The sequence below is a fragment of the Antedon mediterranea genome, chromosome 5 (genome assembly GCF_964355755.1).
Source record: "Antedon mediterranea chromosome 5, ecAntMedi1.1, whole genome shotgun sequence".
In the NCBI taxonomy this organism is placed as follows: domain Eukaryota; kingdom Metazoa; phylum Echinodermata; class Crinoidea; order Comatulida; family Antedonidae; genus Antedon; species Antedon mediterranea.
The window spans coordinates 30,904,803-30,926,652 of NC_092674.1; the positions used below are offsets into that span (position 1 = coordinate 30,904,803).

At 32.3% G+C, this 21,850-nt stretch overlaps 2 protein-coding genes across 8 annotated transcripts in view; one reads left to right on the forward strand and one right to left on the reverse strand.

Moving 5' to 3' along the window:
• Nucleotides 1-91: 91 nt before the first annotated feature.
• On the reverse strand, nt 92-21,532 carry LOC140050468 (UPF0462 protein C4orf33 homolog). 4 transcript variants are annotated; one of them, XM_072095680.1, is made up of 6 exons: nt 21,210-21,532; nt 2,556-2,751; nt 2,385-2,442; nt 1,927-1,978; nt 1,127-1,323; nt 92-744 (listed from the first exon to the last, which is right to left on the reverse strand). In XM_072095680.1, the coding sequence occupies exons 2-6, from the start codon at nt 2,743-2,745 to the stop codon at nt 654-656; spliced, it is 588 nt and encodes a 195-aa protein (XP_071951781.1). In that variant the 5' UTR covers nt 2,746-2,751; nt 21,210-21,532; the 3' UTR covers nt 92-653. The 4 variants fall into 4 exon arrangements, with proteins under 4 accessions (XP_071951781.1, XP_071951780.1, XP_071951779.1 ...); XM_072095679.1 differs by lacking the exon at nt 21,210-21,532 and adding an exon at nt 20,228-20,407; XM_072095678.1 differs by lacking the exon at nt 21,210-21,532 and adding an exon at nt 8,834-9,086.
• The window catches only part of LOC140050465 (uncharacterized), a 35,930-nt gene continuing 17,488 nt past the window's right edge, over nt 3,409-21,850 (forward strand). For 2 of the 4 annotated variants that reach the window (XM_072095670.1, XM_072095671.1), the window contains exons 1-5: nt 9,111-9,289; nt 15,253-15,543; nt 18,463-18,625; nt 18,979-19,273; nt 20,102-20,146. In XM_072095670.1, coding sequence (XP_071951771.1) covers nt 9,241-9,289; nt 15,253-15,543; nt 18,463-18,625; nt 18,979-19,273; nt 20,102-20,146 — 843 coding nt within the window. In that variant the 5' untranslated portion in view covers nt 9,111-9,240. Of the gene's footprint in view, nt 3,506-9,110; nt 9,290-15,252; nt 15,544-18,462; nt 18,626-18,978; nt 19,274-20,101; nt 20,147-21,850 lie in introns of those variants that run through there. The other 2 variants (XM_072095673.1, XM_072095672.1) reach the window with 2 other exon arrangements.

The following is a 21,850-nucleotide window of genomic DNA, read 5'->3' on the forward strand; positions in this document are numbered from 1 at the left end:
ATAACATTAGTAGTACTGTAATAATATTTGGTTTTATTTATATACAGTTTTTAAATTTATTCTTGAATAATTAAATATGTACAAAACACTATATATTTTTTTGTATTTATATTATTTTATACAATTTTTATTTTTTATATGGCAAATTAATATACTAATTTTCTATTTACAGTTGTAAGCACAATATTCCAAACATATTTTAAAAAGTAACAATTTATTTTATACAATTTTAATTTTGTATATAAGTGGCACAATAGTACCATAGTAATACTATACACTAATATCACATACACACATTGCTTTTGTTGTGATAAGTTATAACAGGGACCAAATGCACATCAGCCACTGGGTATGAAAATTCATGGTGTGCCACCAAGGCCAAATACTAATTTTTTTAGTGGTTTAGGCGAGATGAGCTGTCACAGAGAAACATCTTGCTCATCTCTGCAGAATTATTTTTTGAAAAGTCAATGTTAACCATTGACAGTTTAAATGAAAGTACGGTATATTTTTCGATAGTATCCACTATGATGTTGTACATGTCATAATAGTCCATGAATATAGTACTGTAATCATTTCAGTTACCATTCAAAATAAATACTGTGGTAAAACAAGAAGGTGTAAGTTATTTCAGATTATTTTACATACTGTTGCTAAGTTGATGTCAATGGCAACCAATCTGCTGCCACCGCCTTGTTTTGTAGAAAATCCTTTGGAAGATCTTGAAAAAGGTGAAGTCTATGGCTGTGGAGAAAAAAATATAAAACTTTAAATGAATGTTTTAAATTTTGTAGGTGGGTCAATCACCTAAGTTAATGTGTGTACCTAAATATATACCATTCTCATTCTCAAAATTATTAGTACAGGTATGGTACAGCAATACAGGTTTATATTTCGATCTCTATCAAACTTTGTGAAAAAAAAAAGTGATATGCCTATATGGACATGATATGTCATATAACTACCATATTTGGGCACCTCACACTTAATTTGTTAAACTAGTTTGATAGTGTAGACAGAGCTTTAAGAAAATGTGCACTAAATATTATTCCAAATGTAAAGTAAAACACAAACAAAATAGAAAACACCACAACCCTTGGTATATGTACAGTAGTATATGACTTACAAGTCTGGTCCTTCATATACCCCTGCTTCTGCAGGATAGAGAGCTTCATATGTTCTTGCACTGTCAACACCATGAATGGCAAAGGCATTGAATTTATAAGAAGGCCCTGGTGGAATATATGAGAATGGAATGTAGGCCTCGCATGTCCATGTGTTATTGCTGTGCAACTTTGATGCGCATTTTAGTGGTAGCTTGTCCTAAAAAAGAGAAGAAAAAAAAATGTATCATCATTAATAGAGAGGTTTCGCAATCATACGAAAACGAATACGTGTGCGTGACGTATCCGTTTTCGCCATAAAAAAATCTGTTTCGCATGGCAACGAAATATTGAGGCGCGTTCAAAATATGACTGCGGTAAATTTGAGCGAAGCGCAGGTACGTGTTGCTTGGTGCTTGGCTGCCTAGGCCTAGCGTAACATCAAAGCGAGTGAGGACTTTAAAAACTGCTATTTATCAAAATTGACTTGGCATTTTAGTAAATTACTTTAGTAAATTACTTTCAATAAATCTATAATTATATTATAATCAGGAATCATTCCTGATTCAAATGCAAAATGTGCAAAATAGATCAAAAACTATACTCGTTTTGTAGTTACGAGTATGACTGGTGATATTCGTCAACACAAATACGCTTTACGAATATGAAATGGGGATCAGCTCAAAAGTTTCACAAATGTATGACGTATCCGTTTTCGTTATTGTATTCGTAAGGTTGCGAAACCTCCCTATTATTTGTTGTTTTACTGTATATAGATTAAATAAAACATTTGTATAATAGAACATACATATACTGTACATACCTTACACATATTGCGGCAACCATTTAACATCAGAACTAAATGACAGCCGTGCCTAATATACGAATAAAACATTTTTTTTATTTTTAATTAATCGAATACTCACAGGCACAAATACTGTATATAAATATAACATAATACAAATATGAGAACATGGAAATAGGCAAAAATATAAAAGAAGCCAGTGATGGGAAGAAGTCAGTGATGGGAAGAAGCCAGTGATGGGAAGAAGCCAGTGATGGGAAGAAGCCAGTGATGGGAAGAAGCCAGTGATGGGAAGAAGCCAGTGATGGGAAGAAGCCAGTGATGGGAAGAAGTCAGTGATGGGAAGAAGCCAGTGATGGGAAGAAGCCAGTGATGGGAAGAAGCCAGTGATGGGAAGAAGCCAGTGATGGGAAGACTTATTAAAAATATGTCACCGTATGCAGCTAATTGTGCATTATTGAATTTGTGTGACTTACGGGCTTACTTCAACTTCTAGGTACTGTTTTTTTTCACCCAAGAAAAATGCTTCTATAACTGTAAATGAACAAGTAAAAGATTATTTGTATCGAACTAAACTAAGATACTATGTAGCACATGTCTGATGTTTGTTGCTCTATAATGTAAATTTTATATAACATTAACAGTACCTTCATAATCCCATAATTGGTTTTGAGGTTCTCCTGGGACCATGTTAGGGGGTGCAGGGTCATTGAAAAAGGGTGCTTTAACCGAAAGTTGTAACGTATCTGTGAGAGTTGCTAAACGCAGCTGAACAGGAACATGACTGATGGATGCACCATCCCAGCTCTGTGTGATTTCAAATGTTAATTCATTCATAATTCTCTGTAAAGACAAAAATTATATATTTTACATTTACTTGTTACTTTATTCATTTAGTATCCATTCAACAATACATTTAAAATACATAAAACAGTAAATAAATTTAAAAAAATGGTATTTAAAATATCTAAAACCATAGTGAATGGATGCGAGGATGACTCATAAAATTGACAAGTCAATTTATTTCCAATGGGATCATCACTGGTAATTGTTTATGTCTCCATAATGTATATTACATTATATTGTACAAACATTGTGTGTTTTATTACATGTTGCAATAATGATATCAGGGAGGTATGCAGGCCTACAATACATTTCATTCTGATTCAACCAGTGATCTTCCTGACTTCCTGGATCTAAAGGGTTCTCCAGAGCAGAACAGACTAGGCCTAGCTAGAGGGCCCAAGGCTAGGCCTAACTCTAGCTATTGTTTTTGCTAGGCTTTAGTCTAGTACTAACGCTTTATGACTACCAATCCATCGTGTGGGTGCCAGACTAGGAATTCATAATTATTTATTTTATTTTACGTAAAAGCGACCTTTAAATACTGTAATAACAAATATCTTCTTATTTCTACTTTTAAAAACACGTGTGATCGTGAATGTTTGTAAATAATAAATACCGCCCTCTATTAAGCAGACGAACAGGTGTGCTGTTTGTTTTGTGGAAGACTCTTGGGATTTTTGAAACAACAGGTATGTTTTGGTGGTAAAAAAAACAGCGCAAGAAACTGATATATTGGAAGTTAGTTTGATAGGTAAGCTAGATCAAGTGATTATTTATCAAAAAATAAAATTAATGATTGTTGAATGAGAGAATGTGGGTTTCTACAGCAGTGGATCAGGGAGTTGATTTTACAACTCCCTGGAAGGATGTCCCCTTCCCTCTCTCTGACGTGTTGTGGTGGTGTGAGGATGAGATTGATTGAGAGTGATCCACGGTTGTGAAAGGTAGATGCTGGGTGTGAAGGTAGGTTGTTGGGGGTCTGATCACGTTTCATCTGACAGGCCTACCAAAATAATCTTTATTTTAAAAAGATTTACTTTATTTCTGTATGTAGTTTCATTTTTCATAATGTTTCAATGTGCATTTTTCAAATAAAAAATAACATTTTCACTTTGTGCTGAAAAAAAAAGAGAAAAGGAAAGTGATAAAAAATGGAATTAATGTGTATGAACTATATGATGAGATCATCAATCATCATTATAATATAATAGTTCATAAACATTTTTTTTAAATAGGCCTAGGTCTACTGTTTTAAATAAAATTTTGAAAAAAACATAATCGTATTCAAATTAAATCTAGGCCTAGAAGTGAGTATAGTTTAAAAAGCATTGTTCCAGGTTGCTTCTGAAAGTAGTGTATAGTAAAATTAATTAAAAATATTTTAGCATTAATCTTGTATGTCTACAGTTTATTAAGACTGACCAGCTGCTAAAAATCTGAATGACCTAATTTGCATAACGAGGCAACGCAGCAAATTAATGTTCTCTAATAAATCTGACATCGTATCATTATCCTAATTAATTTTATTTATTTCTTCATTCATATTTTCTCCTTTGATTCGCTTGGTATGGATGTTTTACTCTATATGAGGCTCTAGAATGTATAGACATAAATATTTAGTTTAATTAGATAATATCCCTAAACATTTAGAATTACTATGATAATTGACGTTTATATAAAAACTTTTTTTGTGTGTATAATCCACTCTGTTTGAACCCCTCTTTTCTTTTATTTTATAAGGGATTTAATTTAAAATCTCCCTGATTTGATTGTCAAAATTAAGCTCTTCTAAATGATTCCTTTCGGAATATTTTCAATTCAGATTTTTATTTTTGAACTACTCATTTGTAGGCCTATTATAAGATCTATGATTTGTAATGCTCTGTAATTATCATATATTTATGCCATTTTTATTCGATATATTAATATATAATTTATTTCTTTTCACTATAAGTTATTTGATTTCAATTCCCTTTTTATTTTATATTTCATCTGTTTCATGATGACAATATGCACAAATTGTCCATACTGTATTACAATTTATTGATTTTATGATATCCAGTTTCAAATTCTAATTTTATTGAGTGTATTTTACTGATCATAATATTACATGACATTATTTTTATGTCAACCTATTTTCACTTCACTCATAATACTTTTTAGATAAGATCAATTGAGTAGTGAGGTAAATTAGTTTGTATAGTGTAACACACTCTTTTGTCATATTGTTCAAACGGATACAGTAACATTTACAAGTCGTTTATCATTGATATAGCAATAACACATACACAGGTACTGTACATCCCCTTCTTTTTAATGATATTACCTAATATTAACTATCTTGTTCCCATATTGTTGGCATTTCATACACGTAAAGGTATGTTAAAATTTACGCCCAAATCCCTCTGAATTGCTTAGACTCACTCAAGCTAGGAGTTGAGTATTGTTATGATAATTTCACTGTATCTCCTATTCTTTTCTACTATGACATGTAGGTGTTCCATAAGAGAAAGTAGGGTGAATAAAGGCTTTAGGATTATTAAGCAGTCACCATTAAGAGGTTTTAACCATATAATACACCTCTTGAATAGTATTAGTACTAGTACTATAGTTTTTAGTCTATGATACTAACAAATGTACTATCCGTTATACCATGGTTGTTTATGGTTGTTTATCTCTCAACTTATATTGATGTACTAAATCAGATAAAATGAATTTACAACTGTTTGTTTTATATGATTTATTTGTACTAGATGACTAGTTCAATCACAACAGACTACATTCTTTTTTTAATCACAGTTTTCAATTAAACTGTACAGCTAATTATTAATTTACAGTTTATTTTAGGAAAATATAATATATAATTTATTATTTCTATTTTACATTTTTATTCAACTATGTCTCTATTATGGGCAAATAAAAAAAAAATACTAAAAAAGTGACATAACTCCAAATTCACCTTCGACCTATATATTTTTCATGAAAGGTCCTGAATAATTAAAAAAAAGTGATACAGGACTAGTTGATAATTTAAAAAAACTATAATATTTGCTGGTTGTAATTTTTAATAGTTTAATTTGAGTATAGTAAAGACAAATCTGTATATTAAACTTCTTTTTATTTGGGTACAATTAATTAAATCTAAAGAATGGTTGAGTGCTAATGTTGTATTATAGGTGATTTGCTCATTTTGCTAGTTCGATTTTTTACAGTAAAGGTTTGCTAGTCTATAAAAAAGACAAAGTTGTAGACAATACAAATAGACCAAAGATCAAGGAGGTTTGTAATGTTGTAATGTTTATAACTTGGAAATCCTATAGTCACCATATTGTAAGCAAACAACTCTCCTTACTCCATATTTAGAGGGCTTCACCGTAAAGTACTAAACTTATAACTTGTTCAATCTTTGTATTTGCCGAACACTTCGAATCACACTATCTGAATAAGTGATATTAAATATTAATTATGCTTAAAAAAAGTTACATGCTTAAAAGAGTACTGTATGTGTAACCCCATTTTAGATTACAGTCTTCATATAATTATAGCAAACTCTTTGAAATAAAAATTAGTCAAGCTTACACATGCTTAAAATAATATAATTTTGTAACCCCATTTTAAATAATCTTAATAAAACTCTTTGAATATAAAGTAGGCAAGCAGGGAATAATTTCGCCAGTGTAGCATAGCAAAAAGCTATACAAAACAACCTTCTTGCTACACATTTCTACAATTGTGTAGCAAAATATAGTATAGAAAACTATGTTTCTCGACTCAAAAATCAGTTTTATTTATAGCAATATTGCTAAACAAAATTTTAAGATGAAATTTTTCCCTGGCAAGCCATCATGATTCTATTACAACATTTAAAACTGTATATTTTCCGGGAAAATGAATCTTTCAACTCATAAAGATGAACAAATAAATTCCAAAATATGAAATGGATTCTTCTGTTTATTTTATAAATCTTTTTTTTTAGATCCTACATTTTCCATTATTATACAAATCATGGAGGAAAAATCCTCCGTGATACATTGTACTGTAGGCCTACTCTATAGTACTGTATTTGCATGTGTATGTGCAGTAAATCCTATACAAATACGCTTTTGTATCAATATTGTAATTGTTTGTCAATTATTTGCTTGATTGCCTTTAATTAATCCATCTCTTTAAATGATTATTGTTTATGCTAATTTATGTAAGGTTTACTGTGCTTTGTTAAAATCCGTCAGCTGTTTTTCACTTTACTAACCAGCTACGCCTTTCACTTTTACAGTGTCATTCAAGTTCAGTTTTGTGGCTACAGTCTCCTTCCACATTAGTTCTACTCTAGTCTACAGTACATTATCACTTAAGTTCAGTTTTGTGGCTACAGTCTCCTTCCACAGTAGTTCTTGTCTACAGTACATTATCACTTAAGTTCAGTTTTGTGGCTACAGTCTCCTTCCACATTAGTTCTTGTCTACAGTACATTATCACTTAAGTTCAGTTTTGTGGCTACAGTCTCCTTCCACAGTAGTTCTTGTCTACATTATCACTTAAGTTCAGTTTTGTGGCTACAGTCTCCTTCCACATTAGTTCTTGTCTACAGTACATTATCACTTAAGTTCAGTTTTGTGGCTACAGTCTCCTTCCACAGTAGTTCTTGTCTACAGTACATTATCACTTAAGTTCAGTTTTGTGGCTACAGTCTCCTTCCACATTAGTTCTTGTCTACAGTACATTATCACTTAAGTTCAGTTTTGTGGCTACAGTCTCCTTCCACAGTAGTTCTTGTCTACAGTACATTATCGCTTAAGTTCAGTTTTGTGGCTACACAATGCATAAGATAGGACATTTTAATAGCAATGCTATTTAACTTTTACAACAAGGGATCGGTCAAGGGAGCCACAATGCATAAGATAGGACATTTTAATAGCAATGCTATTTGTTTGTTTGTTTTATTAGTTTCTCCACACATTTTAAAATAAAAAAAGATAAAAATTACAAATTGCAAAAAGAAAATTACAATAAACAAGAAAAACATCAAAAATGTGCGGATGGAGGTCAAAATAAGTTGCAGACAACTTTAAGTCGTGACCACCAGTTAAAAAAAAAAAAATGAAGGTATACAATAGCAGTCCGGCTTACATTAAAAATACAGAAGCTTAAATTGCTAAGACAATAGTACAATTACAAGATGAACAATATGATATTCAATTAAGCGAAGAAGAAAGGAAACAAGAAGAACAAGAACAGGAGATTTAACTGCCATATGCTGCGACCAAAGACTTTTTTTAGGTTAGATTTGAACAAAGGTAGATTAGGAAGAGATTTTAATGAAATACTTAATAAATTCTAATAGCAATGCTATTTAACTTTACAACATGGGGATCGGCCAAGGGAGCCACATAGTGTCCAATCACTTCACACCTTCCAACTGATTATCTCATAGGTATGTGTGCTATGCATCAATTAAACAGTAAAGTACAGCGTTTTTAAACATCTGTAGTGTTAATATTATAAACTTTTAATCACTCTATGAGATATTGGAACTTCTACCTTTCTGTAGAAAAGAGATTTTCCTTTTTTTTTGTAAATTGTATTTCCGTAACTAGTATTTATATCTCCAAGTCTGTTAGTGTATGTCATGACCTTGATAAACTGAAAATACCCCTTGATCTCCCAGGGGAAAGCATATTGATATGAAAAGTTCCTTTAGCACCCTTTCACCATCATGGAGCGATCCGTCAACCAGACCCTTACATGGGCACACCCAGAAATATCACCATCATCATTTCTTTTTGTGTATTTCCATGTATTTATCCATGTCTGTGACTGAGTTTCCATATTCAATAACTACAAACATTCCGTAGAGATGACTTACACTAAAGTATATTGGTTTAATCATGTTTGCATCCTAGAAAATTGTCAATAACTCAAAACAGATAAATTTATCCGAGTTAATCTGATATATTATTTGTTTCCTGATCTGTCATAATTCAAGGTAATGCATAAAAGAGATAAAACATTGACTTAGTTCACAAACACATGGAAAGGATTTTAAAATCTCAAAATAAAAACAAATATAACTTATTCATACATCACCAAGTGATATAATGTTCCGTCTCGGAAACCCTGTCGACATTCACACTGCTTCCCCATACATCTTATCCCTACTGGTGACTGGCTATGATTCATGCATCCCATCTTTAACATGAGTACTGTTAGTTGGAACAGCAGTTGAACGAAGGCCTAGTTTAATAGACAAGCTTTATTGGTTGGTTTGTGTTGGGTTATCACAGGGTGGTATGTAACAGTAGCCGGCTACAGTACTTCACAAATTAACCAACAATTTTAGGCCAACTTGCCAGGACCCGATTGATGACGTTGAGTATAACAGCAGGTCCTTTCCTCCAATCTCCTCTTGGAATCCACACATCTAGGCCTAGAGACAGGAAGTTTGATTAGGAAATTGTTTATTTGTTGAGTGGATTACGTTGGAACAAGATGTTGAGGATACTACGGGAGGTGTGCCCATGTGGGAGCCGATCCTTTGGTATGTTATTTCAGGCTTCATTTTTATTGTTATTTTGTACACTTTATCTCGTCAGGTGTGGCTTTTCCTTCCTTCAAGTCTGTATTCCACAGTTTAATTCATAAAATCTATGATATTTGTATATAAAGTATACTAATGCAACTGTTGTAGCAGTATTTTTATTTTAATAATAACAGCCATGACTAAAGTATAGTCAGTATTGTTTCATCTTTGAATAGTTTAGTAACCAAATTTCAGGGGCCAAAATAGTATTTAAACTAAAAATGTAATTGATAGAAAATAAATGCAATTTTTTCAATTTTCATGTCAATCAGTAGCATATTCTGAAATTAATCCAAATTCAAAATATAGACTTAAATATAGGCCTACTTTATTAAAATTATTCATATAATTAATTTCAATCTTGCATAAAACAGAACCCATAAATCCTTTTTAAGCGTGCTCATCCCTTTGATTTAGTTTCTACACGAATTCTCAATCAATCAATCCACATTTGTTTGTAATTAGTTTTCAAAGGGCCTGTTTCTGCTGCATAAAAATAACCGGTTAAAATCGGTGTGAATAAAATAAAATCGGTGTGAATAAATTAACTCCATTTTCTTGGCAGCAGAAACAGGACAAATTTGTGGTAACCGGTTAAAAGGCAGCGCAAAATAACCGGTTAAAAACACCAATTTAAATCGGTGTTAGAACGCCGTTTAACCGGTTATCGCTGAGCAATTCTTAGCTGCAACACGAAATAACGGTTATTTGATTGACAGTTGTGACCCCGGGTCAGATACCGTCGCATACGGTGTGTGTTTTCCTCGTGGTTTTGACAGTCGAACGAAGAAGTGAACATGTATGTGGATGAATGAAATCACAAGATATGTTATTCAGTTGTGGAGGGAGAGAAAGTACGGGGAAGGATGGCAGGCAATAGAAAAGAATCACAGATAATAAATAAGAGCATTTTTGCGAAAGTAAAAGAGGAATTTGGGGTGGAGTTCCGGGGACTACCCAAGCTAAGCAATTTGAGGCGTTAGTACACGCTCGCGAAGGGTATGGATGGTCCTATATTAACACCAAAGCGGAAACAAAAGGGACTCAAAATGTTGCAAATACCTACCAAACGATAGTAGATAATGGTTAATTAATTATGAAAACCCAAATTTTATAGCAAAAATCATCCGAATTTATGTTATAAACGATGAATTTAGCAACAAAAACTTAATCCAAACGAGCGTATTTATGGCACGCCCTTAGTGCCTTTAATAGGAGAACAATGAACAATCTTAATTTGATCGTTTTATAAAATTTTTTTAGAAAAACATCACATCGACCGAAAACAAAGGTTATGAGAGCCTTTGATAATATATTAAATATGATTTTATTAAGCATAGAAATGTGTTATTATTTATGTTCGTACATAATACTGTATTATGCGAAACAATGTTTAATACTCATTATTCTATTAAAGGCACTATGTGCGTGCGATATTCTATGACTTGGATACTCTCGTTTGATTTAAGTTTTTGTGGCTAAACTCGTCGTTTTTAACACAAATTCGGATGATTTTTGCTATAAAGGTTAGGGTTTCATGAATCATAATTAATTAACAATTATCTACTCTCGTTTGGTAGGTATTGCAACATTCTAAGTCTCGTTTTTGTTTCCGTTTGGTTTTTTGTAGGACCGCGCTCGCGAAAGACAACAGTCGTTCACGTGGTAAGGGCCGTATCATCATCGCCTTTGTTGATGAATTTTAGGCTAGATAAAAATTATCCTAGGCGATCGGGCACTGCACGACCCTCCCCATGTTATTGAAGGCGCCATGAGAATTAATTTTATTAGCGATCAGTAAGTAGGCTTTACAAAAAACAAAACTTGTAGACCTGTAGACAACATTTTATTATTTTAACATGTTTGAGATGTTCGGCGATATACACACGTGTGTACTGACGACGTCGATGTAAACAAACAGCCAACTTACTACTTCCGTCTGAGTGTATTGAATTTTGGGTAATGATGACGTTTTGCTCGACGACCACCCATAGATTTAACCGGTTATTTCGGAGCACAAATTGAGCAGAAACGCGGTCTTGTTATTGTTATCTATTTTTAATCTATTTTAAAATAACCGGTTAAATTGCGTTATGCAGCAGAAACAGACCCATAAGCTCCATTTTATGTTTTCATAATGAAAACAAATGCTTCATGTTACCTGACCTACATACACTGCACTATTAATCAGATGAAAACGGCAGACTACTGTATCTAAAAGTGTCTAGTAACTCCTCTACCATCCCTTGCTTTTTGATAAATCTGGGACATACAGTAGGATTTTTATTATGCCACAGATTGAATAACTGTACCAAAAAGGTTGCGAGTAATTGTTTAATTGAATGCATTTTCATTATTTAGCCAAATGGGGAATTTTTTTATTGAAAAAAAAAAGGGTTTTTTTTTGTTTACACATGCATCAGGTTTTTAATGGGAATTGAGTGTTAACAACCTAGATAGTAGTACAATTAACATAAGATAGATATCTAATTTGGTGAATAATAGAACTAGTAAATTACACCATTATGGACAAAATAACTTATATACTTATTTCTCCATGGTTACACCTACTCATTACCTAACCAATTAATGGAATATGATTTCATGATCAATACAATTTTAATAGTTAATTCCTAGATTTACATTATTTTCCTGTCTGTGTGTAAATCAATGAATGTTTTATAGCCACTTATGTTTGAGTTAGAAGGTAATAGTGATATTAAATTCCCTACTTAGGGGTTACAAATTTCATTAAATTACACCATAGTATCTGCTTCCTTCCTTCTATCCTTTATCTTTGCTTTTTATAGCTTTGTCTACACTATCATATCAAACTTTATGTGCCCATATATGGACATGATGATGTCATATCACTACCATATTTGAAGACATCACTATCATATTGGGACACATCAAACTAGTTTGCTTGAGCTTAACAAATGAAACTACTCATATCAGTTATACTCTCCAAGTATTTGTTCTATTTATAGATTTATATTTCTAGCAGCACTATGTGTATTATTTTTATGTACTCACTATCTCTTGTTTATGATAATTAGAATTTTAACAAAAATTCTGAAATAAATTTAATTTGTATGAGAGGCTCTTTTAAATTAAGAATAAATGATGTGCTTTCGTTGAGTCAGTTAATTGGGCCCAATCAGTTGCATAATATATAATGGCTTGAAGGAGTTATTAGTGTATTTCATGCCTGGCTTACCGTACCTGGATAAACCGACAATAGACAATTCTAGTCTTACTGTAGTCCTAGTATGTATACTGTACTGTAATGGGATTGGTTTATTTATTAAATATACATGTGTGAATATCTGTACTGGCAGTCAATTTGGATGGAACAGTGGAATGTTTTATTTGGAGGTACAGTAAAAAACTTGATTTTGATCATTTCAATTGGCGGCCAAATTGTCAATTTCTACTAAAGTGGGTGAGGCCACCACTATCTGAGAGCACAAGGGTATAGTGGCTGAAGGTGTAGCACTTAACATCAACACTTTACTTCAGGGGCTAAGGGGAAATACAGTGTTAGGAATTCAGATGATGTATAGACTCATTGATATTAAAACTTTCACTCTCAAAAAGTGTGACACCTTGTCCAAATTGAATCTCATCCAAATTGAATCTCATCCATGTTCAATTTTAATATTTATTTCCCGGGCATGTTGACATCGAAAGGAAGAATAAAATCTACTGCCGTGACAGTTGACAGGAGTTTGTTTCTCACTTGATAGTCCAAGGGTGCTAAACAATATGACTAACTTATCATGGAATTTTAAATAGCCAGCTTGTTAATTCTATCAAGACAGAAGATGTTGTCTATAAGAACTATAAATTATTAAAACTCAAAAAATGTGATTGAATCTCAAAATCTAGACCAATTTAAAACCACACTAAAAAGCACTGGTCTAACCACCCGTTAAAATACAGCTCATTTGAATCAAAGAAGAATATGTTCTGGTCACTAGGGACACAGAAGCATTAATGCTTAAAGTTAAAGTCTCAAAATTCAGGTAGATCCAGGTAGAAGAAGACAGTGTACAGAATATTGTGTGTTTGTTTACTAACTGTATAATATAAAACTGTGTACCATACTTTATCAATTCCTTTTTTATATTTTAATGATTGTCAGTGTCAAAGCTGTAATAAATATTGATTTTGAGAGAAGATATTGATTTGGCAACAAACTATAAACAATAATGACATGTCAGTTTCATCACATATCTTAGACAATGTAATATAGCAGCAACATTTTTGTGGCATGCATTAACACCCATGGGTGTGTCCATTGGTAAATTGGCAACAATTACAGTTGTGTACTGTGTTTGGAGGCTGCTTAACATAGCTAGCACATCATAGAAAAATAATTGATTTTTTATTTCAAAATACAGTCAAAGTTATAATATAGCAATATTTGTGATATCGTATTTACTTTTATAATGATTATGTATACCTGTGTTATGCTATTTTTGGTTGGCTTTAGTGGAGTTTGCTCTTTTGTGTTTGGATATTTGGTGAGGAGAATGTACTACTGTATTACTACTATTTGTTAGGTTTTTGTCTTAAATTGACTTGTTTTCATTAGCATTAAACTGTAGAATGAATGTGGATCCTTCGTCATTTTTTCCCCTGAATCTCAATTTTTTTTTAATAGTTTTTGTTTCCATCCAGCTAAATTAATCAACTTTAATAGCAACAATATGCATTATCACTTCTCACTAGATTATACTAAGAAATGATATGCTGTCTGCACATTGTTTGTTAATAAAAAAAAATATACATTTTGTTATCATCACAATTTATTAATATTTCAATATATTTTGCTTTATTATTTTTCAAATTAATATTGGAATAAGTGTTTGCTAACATAATAAAACTGATATTAAGTAAATTACCTTGAGATTAGTTCACAAGTAACTGTTGGCTTATAATAATATTATTTTATTATCTTTTAATGTTTGTTTATTGTCGTTGGCATGGGAATGAAGAAATACAATGAAACTTTTCTTTTTGCTAATAATACAAGCTTTATTTATAGAATTATTTCATACGTAATAATAATAATATTTACAAAGAAAATTTGTTGTACCAATACTATTTTTTTTGGAATTAACAAATAATAGATATTGTTTATATTGCACAGTTAGCAGATAGAGGATCTTTATATCAACACTTTAATTTATCTTACTGAATATATTTATATTATTATTATTGTCATGTTATCATTTCACAATTTTTTATTTCAAGTGTTATTATTATCGTGTATTTCATGCCTAGCTTACCTGGATAAACCGACAATAGCCTATATTATATAACACCTATATAAATTCCTGTCATTTGATTGGACGAATGTGGGTCACATGGCGTGCAATAGTACGCACTATTCAACGATCGTTAAATAGTACTTTTTGAAACATTTTTGTGTACGAAAAAAAAAAAACGTCTAGATGTTATATAAAACAAATAATGAATGTTTTGTATTCGTGTAATGGTACAAATAATGGCACTTGGTGAATGATGAAAGGTTATATCAACTCGGCTTTGCCTCGTTGATATAACCTTTCATCATTCACCTCGTGCCATTATTTGTACCATTGCACTCATAAACATTCATTATTTGTATACTATGTATTCAATTAAAAGTTCCTACTGTAGCAAACAGATGCTAAGCTTACTGTACTAGCGAAGATATACATCGACTTATAAGTGAGCATATTCGACATTGTGTTACTGTATCTCTAGTGAGAAACATACATGGTTTTTTGATCTGTTAAAAAATTGGAATCCTGGAATTCCAATTCATGGAAATTCAATGTTTTTTACTATTATCATTATCAAGTCCAATGATAGGTCTGCTTTTATACCTAATAATAATAATAATATTTTTATAATATTTTCACTTTCAGAATCGAGCCAAAGGCGAGGAATAGATGAAAAGATTCCAGAAACTCGGCATTTACTAACAACCCAACAGAGTACATCGTCGTTCCAAGCCTCAACTCCAGTCATGGCCACCGCCGCCATCAGCGAGGGTTCTTTTAAACACGTTGAACCACGTACACCGGTAACTCCTACTGATTTAGACCTTAGTGACACCCATGAAGGACCATCGTCACCTACGTCACCAATGAGTGACACAAATAGACCGACGTCACCTGAAGGTCTTCTTAGTGATGAAGAAGACATGGAAGGACTAGGTTTGTGTTATTGTAATCCATAAAGCGTTTTTCACACCAGTGCTCCAGCATGGTTCCAGTCCGCCTCCGGAAAATCGAATGTAAATGTTTCGTTTTCACGCATCTATGTGCATATCAACTGGAGCATTACACATGGAGCGTTGTAAAAACGAAACATTGGTACTTAATTTGCCGGACTGGAACTGGTGTAAAAGACCCTTTAAATAAGGATATATCTCTCTACAACTCTTGGCCAGATGGCCAAATTGTGTTTTAAAATGTACTATACTATTGTTATTATATTATATATTGCTAAAGCTTTACTTTTAGTAATGTAAATAAAATCTTTTCCTTGTGTGGCTGGAGGTTAATTCTTATAATTTAAAATGAAGCAGATCGAGCTATTCCTTAATTAGAGAATTTAATATAACTGTCTTTAACCCCAACACAGTGTGTAATAGTACCCATGAGCGTAAATAGATACCTAATGTATGTAAATACCATCCTTTATTTCAAATAAAAACATCTAATAAACATCCCGGGGGGGTCACTTGTATATAAACCAAACGGGGGGGGGGGGGGGGGGTTAGGGTGCAGCAGCCACTTCAAGACATGAGGCACTTGCGCTACCTGTTTTACTGAAAAATACTACGGACTTGAACTACCATTTACCAAAATCCAGTGTTCTCTAAAAAGACGGCAGAAAGAAGGCTCACAGTTTGGAGGACCAAGCATATGCAGGGCAAAACAAGACAACAAATACAAAACACTTAAAACATCGAACATAAATGCTTTCCTTATTTTGGTTCTAAAACTAGTGCCTAACTGCAATATAAATGTCAAGACCAAGTGTTATCATTTATTGATATTTGACTTAAAATGGGTTACACAGACTTGTACAGCCTAGTGACTAATACTATACTTAGTTCCTTGATAAACACATGAGTTGTCAAAAATGCTGTGTATGTTAAGCCGTTGCCAGGATACATTGATTTGTTGCCATAGTAATGTTCATTCAACATAATGGAGTGATTAAAATAGAACAGCTCCCTCAGTAGTTCAATAATTTCTTAATAAGTTTTTTATTATTTGATGGAAAATGTATGAAATTTATTTTTTGTTTTAAAAACATGATCAAACAAAGTCTAAAATGTAAGAAAGTTTGAAATATAGATAAAATAATGTTGGTGAAAAAATAAAATAAATGGCAACAGATACCAAAACAAATTTTGATTTTAAAATTCATATTTTGTTGAGTCTCTTTAACATTACACTGCAAGATTCTCTTGAAGCATTGATATCACAGACCATAAATTACATTGTCTGCTGTTCTAATAATTGTATTAGTATTCCTTTTCAAGATTTCAAAAGGTGTTTTATACCGCATTGAATAAAACGAAATTCTAAATGCATGATTCATTTACTTAGTAATACCACAAGTTGTTACTTAAATAATTAAAATAGGTAGTAGTAGTAGTAGTTACACAGTATTCATGTTTTTAGATCAGATCAGAAAAAGATCAGATGATATTAATAAATAATAGTGATATGATTTCAATTTCAGTAAATTAATTAAAATTTTAAATGCATGATTCATTTAGTTTGCTAATACCACAAGTTACTTAATATGTAGCTAAACAGTATTCCTGTTTTTATATACAGGCCTATCAGATGATATTAATAATGATATGATTTCATTGTCATGGTCGTTTTTCTATAATTTACAATTTATTTAATAATTATTATGATTAATAGTTTATGTTTATTTATTATTCCTATCTTGTTTCAAATTCTATTTCAACACACTTTTTTCGTGATAATACATCATAGCTTTGATTGATTGATTGAATTGATTGATTGAAATAAATATTTATACTGGGTAACCTCTTCAGTCAAAGACTGGTCTCCCAGGGGGCCCAGTTGGTGATCAGTGGCTGGGATGTACTAATACACCGGGGTAACCCCCTACTCGTCTCGAAAGATTTACTAGGTTAGACTTTAAAGTGCACACGAGCTAGATGTGTACACTGGACCTACGGTTTATAGTCCTTATCCGAGAAGACTCGTTTTACCACCAGAACCATGGAGTGAGTGAGCCTCGAACCCCTGCCGATGTTATGGCTACGTAATTACGGTTCCACTTTCTTAACCGCTTGACCACTCACTCACTCATAGCTCATTAAAACCATAGCATGCACTTAAACCTGGGCTGCTGCATTGTCCTCATATCATACTATTTGTTCATTCATCTATACTTCACAGTAAACAAAATTGCATTGTCTTTCCACTTGAATGCATCAACGACAGGTTGCTATACCTATTGTACTTTTCTCTAGAATTGTGCGAAATTGTAATTGTTAACCTGGCAACCAACTGTTGCCAGACTCACTCAACATTTTACCACCCAATTATAAATTACAGTACTGTATATTATACAAATAATGAATGTTTATGAGTGTAATGGTACAAATAATGGCACGAGGTGAATGATGAAAGGTTATATCAACGAGGCAAAGCCGAGTTGATATAACCTTTCATCATTCACCAAGTGCCATTATTTGTACCATTACACGAATACAAAACATTCATTATTTGTTTTATATAACATCTAAATAAATTCTAGTTATTTGAAAAAGTACTATTTAACGATCGTTGAATAGTGCGTACTATTGCACACCATGTGACCCACATTCGTCCAATCAAATGACAGGAATTTATATAGGTGTTATATAAAAAGTATTATTAACTATTTTTTTACCATGTAATAAATAACAAATATTTAGAAGTGTTTTACTGGTTCATTTTGTAAATGTATTTCTAAAATAATTTAATGAAAAAAGGTAAATCAACGATCTAATTCATATTACAATATTGCTTGATGATTTTATTTGTCAATTTCACACTAATAAGACACAAAATATAATTTTATTTCATTTTTAGATGATGGTAGAAAAAAGAAAAGATTCAGACCCTTCAAATCAATACGTAAACTGTTCAAGAAAAAACGAACATCAAAACCTGAGGATGACTTGGATGGTGTACGATCTAAATCAACGGGAGAATTGAATCTGTCTGACTTAGAAGAGAGAATGTTTGATCCAAAGTAAGCCAATTAGGATCTATCAGCTCTCATTATTTAGTAACTTTACCGTTTGAGAGTAAGACTACACCAACTACTCTTCACTTCCTCCTGTCTTGCTCATCCTGTTCCTCAAACCAACTTTCCTACTTTCTTTCTTCACCATATCTTTCCACATCGCCTTTGACCATCCTCTTTCTCTTCTACCTCCAACTAAATGCCAAGCTCTCCTTACTGGTTCATCTTTTCTTTCTTAGTCCTATCCATCTCAAGCTACTCCAATGATTTTTTCACTCTGACCTAGACATTTCATGACCTTCTTTGTAACATTTCTCCTTTCTATGCCGGAATGATTTATTCTTTATTTTGAATTCTAGAGAAACTTCCGCAAACATGATGAGCAGTCGATCTGAAAGCAGTGTTTACGTTCCAGATCAACCTTCAATACGTAGCGAAGAAACCTCAAAGTCTACCGAACATATATCTAAAGATTTTGCAAAAGATCTCTCAGCAATGTTAGCTAGAAGGAAAAGCCCAGATAAGGCTGCTGTCGCTGTACATACCTCACAAGATGATATGGAAGAGGAACCGATTAAGAAGATGATGCAACCAAAAGAGGAAGCAGTTAGGAAGACGATGCCATCAAAAGAAAAAAGTTTTGATGATACAGATGTGAGTATTACCTTGCCTACCTAAGCTAGGGACCTGGGTTCAAATCATTTCTAAAGCTCTGTCTACACTATCAAACTTTTTCGACAAAAAAAGTGTGATGTGCCCAAATATGATAGTGATATGCCCAAATATGGTAGTGGTATGACATCATGATGATCATATATGGGAACATTACATTTTATTGTCACATAAAGTTTGATAGTGTAGACAGAGCTTTATTGCATACTTCAGCTCAATACTTTATAGGTGGAAAAGCCTCATGTTTCTTTTACAGTATTTAATAGTTGAGAATATTCAGGGACAAAGAAAAAAAACAAATTTAAAGAACACTACATAAATGCATAGCAATATGGTCACCCATGATTGGTCAACTACCCTGCATGGGTCACCCATGATTGGTCAACTACCCTGCATATATTTTATGTGTGCTATGCATCTTGTGGAATGTTTGTCTTGAATGTACAGTATTGCCAAGCAAAGCAATGCTAAGCCATTTTAAAACCCTTTCACAGGGTCAACATCAGCACCAGTGTATAGGTGTGCGTATCAGTGTAAACTCCAGAATTTTTTTTATGGGTATAAAATAACAACAAAACAAAACATGTTTATTTATCTCATCTCAGAGTTGTATAAATTATAAAGATTGACAAAATCTATTTTTATTTATTAATATAAGTTCAATGCCAAACAAGATTAGTATCAAAACAAAACTTACCAACATCAACAATTCATTGTTACTGGTACTTTATGCATTTCAAATATGATTTGAATATTACCTGTAGTTAGATAGGAATATACGCAATAATGTGATGGTGTTTTGCACGTTAGGTAAACGACGGAAAGCTGAAAGAACCCACGGCAGCCCGCAGAGTGGTAAATTTAGTTTTTTTTTACAAACCTTCTCTTTTTTTATAGTAAAATATTTTCTTCTTGGTGGCTATTTAGATTACTAACCTGGTTTAGTTGATTAATTACATTGGTTTCAGAGATTGTGATGTAGTAGTACAGATAATATTCATGTACCAATATACAATAGGATCAACTGAAATACACTGGTCGTGATGCTTTAAGCTCTCTACACTATCAAAATAGTTCGACAACGTGTGATGTGCCCAAATATGGTAGTGATATGCTGAAATATTGTAGTGAAATGACATCATCATATCTATGTATGGGCACATCACATTTTTTGTCACATAAAGTTTGATGGTGTAGATAGAGCTTAACAGTAATTAATTAAATGATTAACCTTCTACTTGATTTTTTATCAAAATGATTATGTCTCAGCTTCTGTAACGATCACCATTATCATCAGCATACATTGCTTCATTCAATATTTATACTATAGCACTTTTACTAATAAAAATAAAGTCTTCTGATTAATTTTTTCATTTCTAATAAATGAATTATCTGCGTTATCCTAGAAACTAAAAATAGTTCCATCTAAATGAAATGTGTTTTTCTATTTCTCACTCTCAACAGTAACAATACAGGATAAATCCAATAAATTAATACTATTCAATGCAATTTGTTCTTTCATCTGTTTTCACATAGGTATACAATGGATTGTGAGATAATAAATGGCTATAGAACCCATTCCATAGGCCAATCACATGCCCCTCTCCACCTAAATTGTAACTGCAGTGTAAAAAAACAAGGCATTGGGTTAAATACAGCACTTCATTTTACAATGTTAGTCCTACAGGACGTCCTTTCCAACCACCCACGCGTCTCACTTTCTACATGGCTTCTCTAGCCTTTGTTTAGTCTTATATCACACCCTTTCTGTAATACTGCACACTATCTTTTACCTCCTTTCAACCAGCCTCTGCTATTTTACATATCTCACTTTCTACACATCCTCTGGTTAGGTTTTCTCTCACACCCTTTCTATATTATTGTACACTATATCCTTCAATAATGTTAAAATCATTACCAGAACATGATGATGAATAACACAACTGAAATTAAAACCTATTGCGAATGTTTCTATTGTAACAGCATGTCAGTTTGTTTATATAACATCAATCATTGAAACTTCACTTTAATACACATTGCTAAACAGTAGCCAATCTGGATCCTAATTGAACGTTTTGGTTGCCAAGTTTCTTATATTTTTTTTTTAACAGCATATAGAAATTGATGCCAAACACATTTAATTGTACTTTCACTTCATATAATTTTGATTGATTCATTATGATTAGGCCCACTTTATCTTCTTCATTTTTTATCAATTTTAACAAATCCACTCTGATTTGGCCTATTGCCATTGTAAGTCAATATTCTAATTTACAAGTTTAAATATTTATATTATTCAATTCACAAATAACAGAGATATTCCCCTTTTAGCTGGCTGACAGAAAACAGAACAATTGATAATACAAACATTTCCACAGCAAACAACTTTAACGATTTTAGATCATATAAATATAGATAACTATCATAATATCATTAATATTTAGATTATTGAAATTTGGAATAAACCCTTTTATGGAACTTCAACTCATCCAAAATGATTATTATTATTAGTTTCTTTCACTTTTATCTCCCAAATCATTATCATCATTCCTACCATCC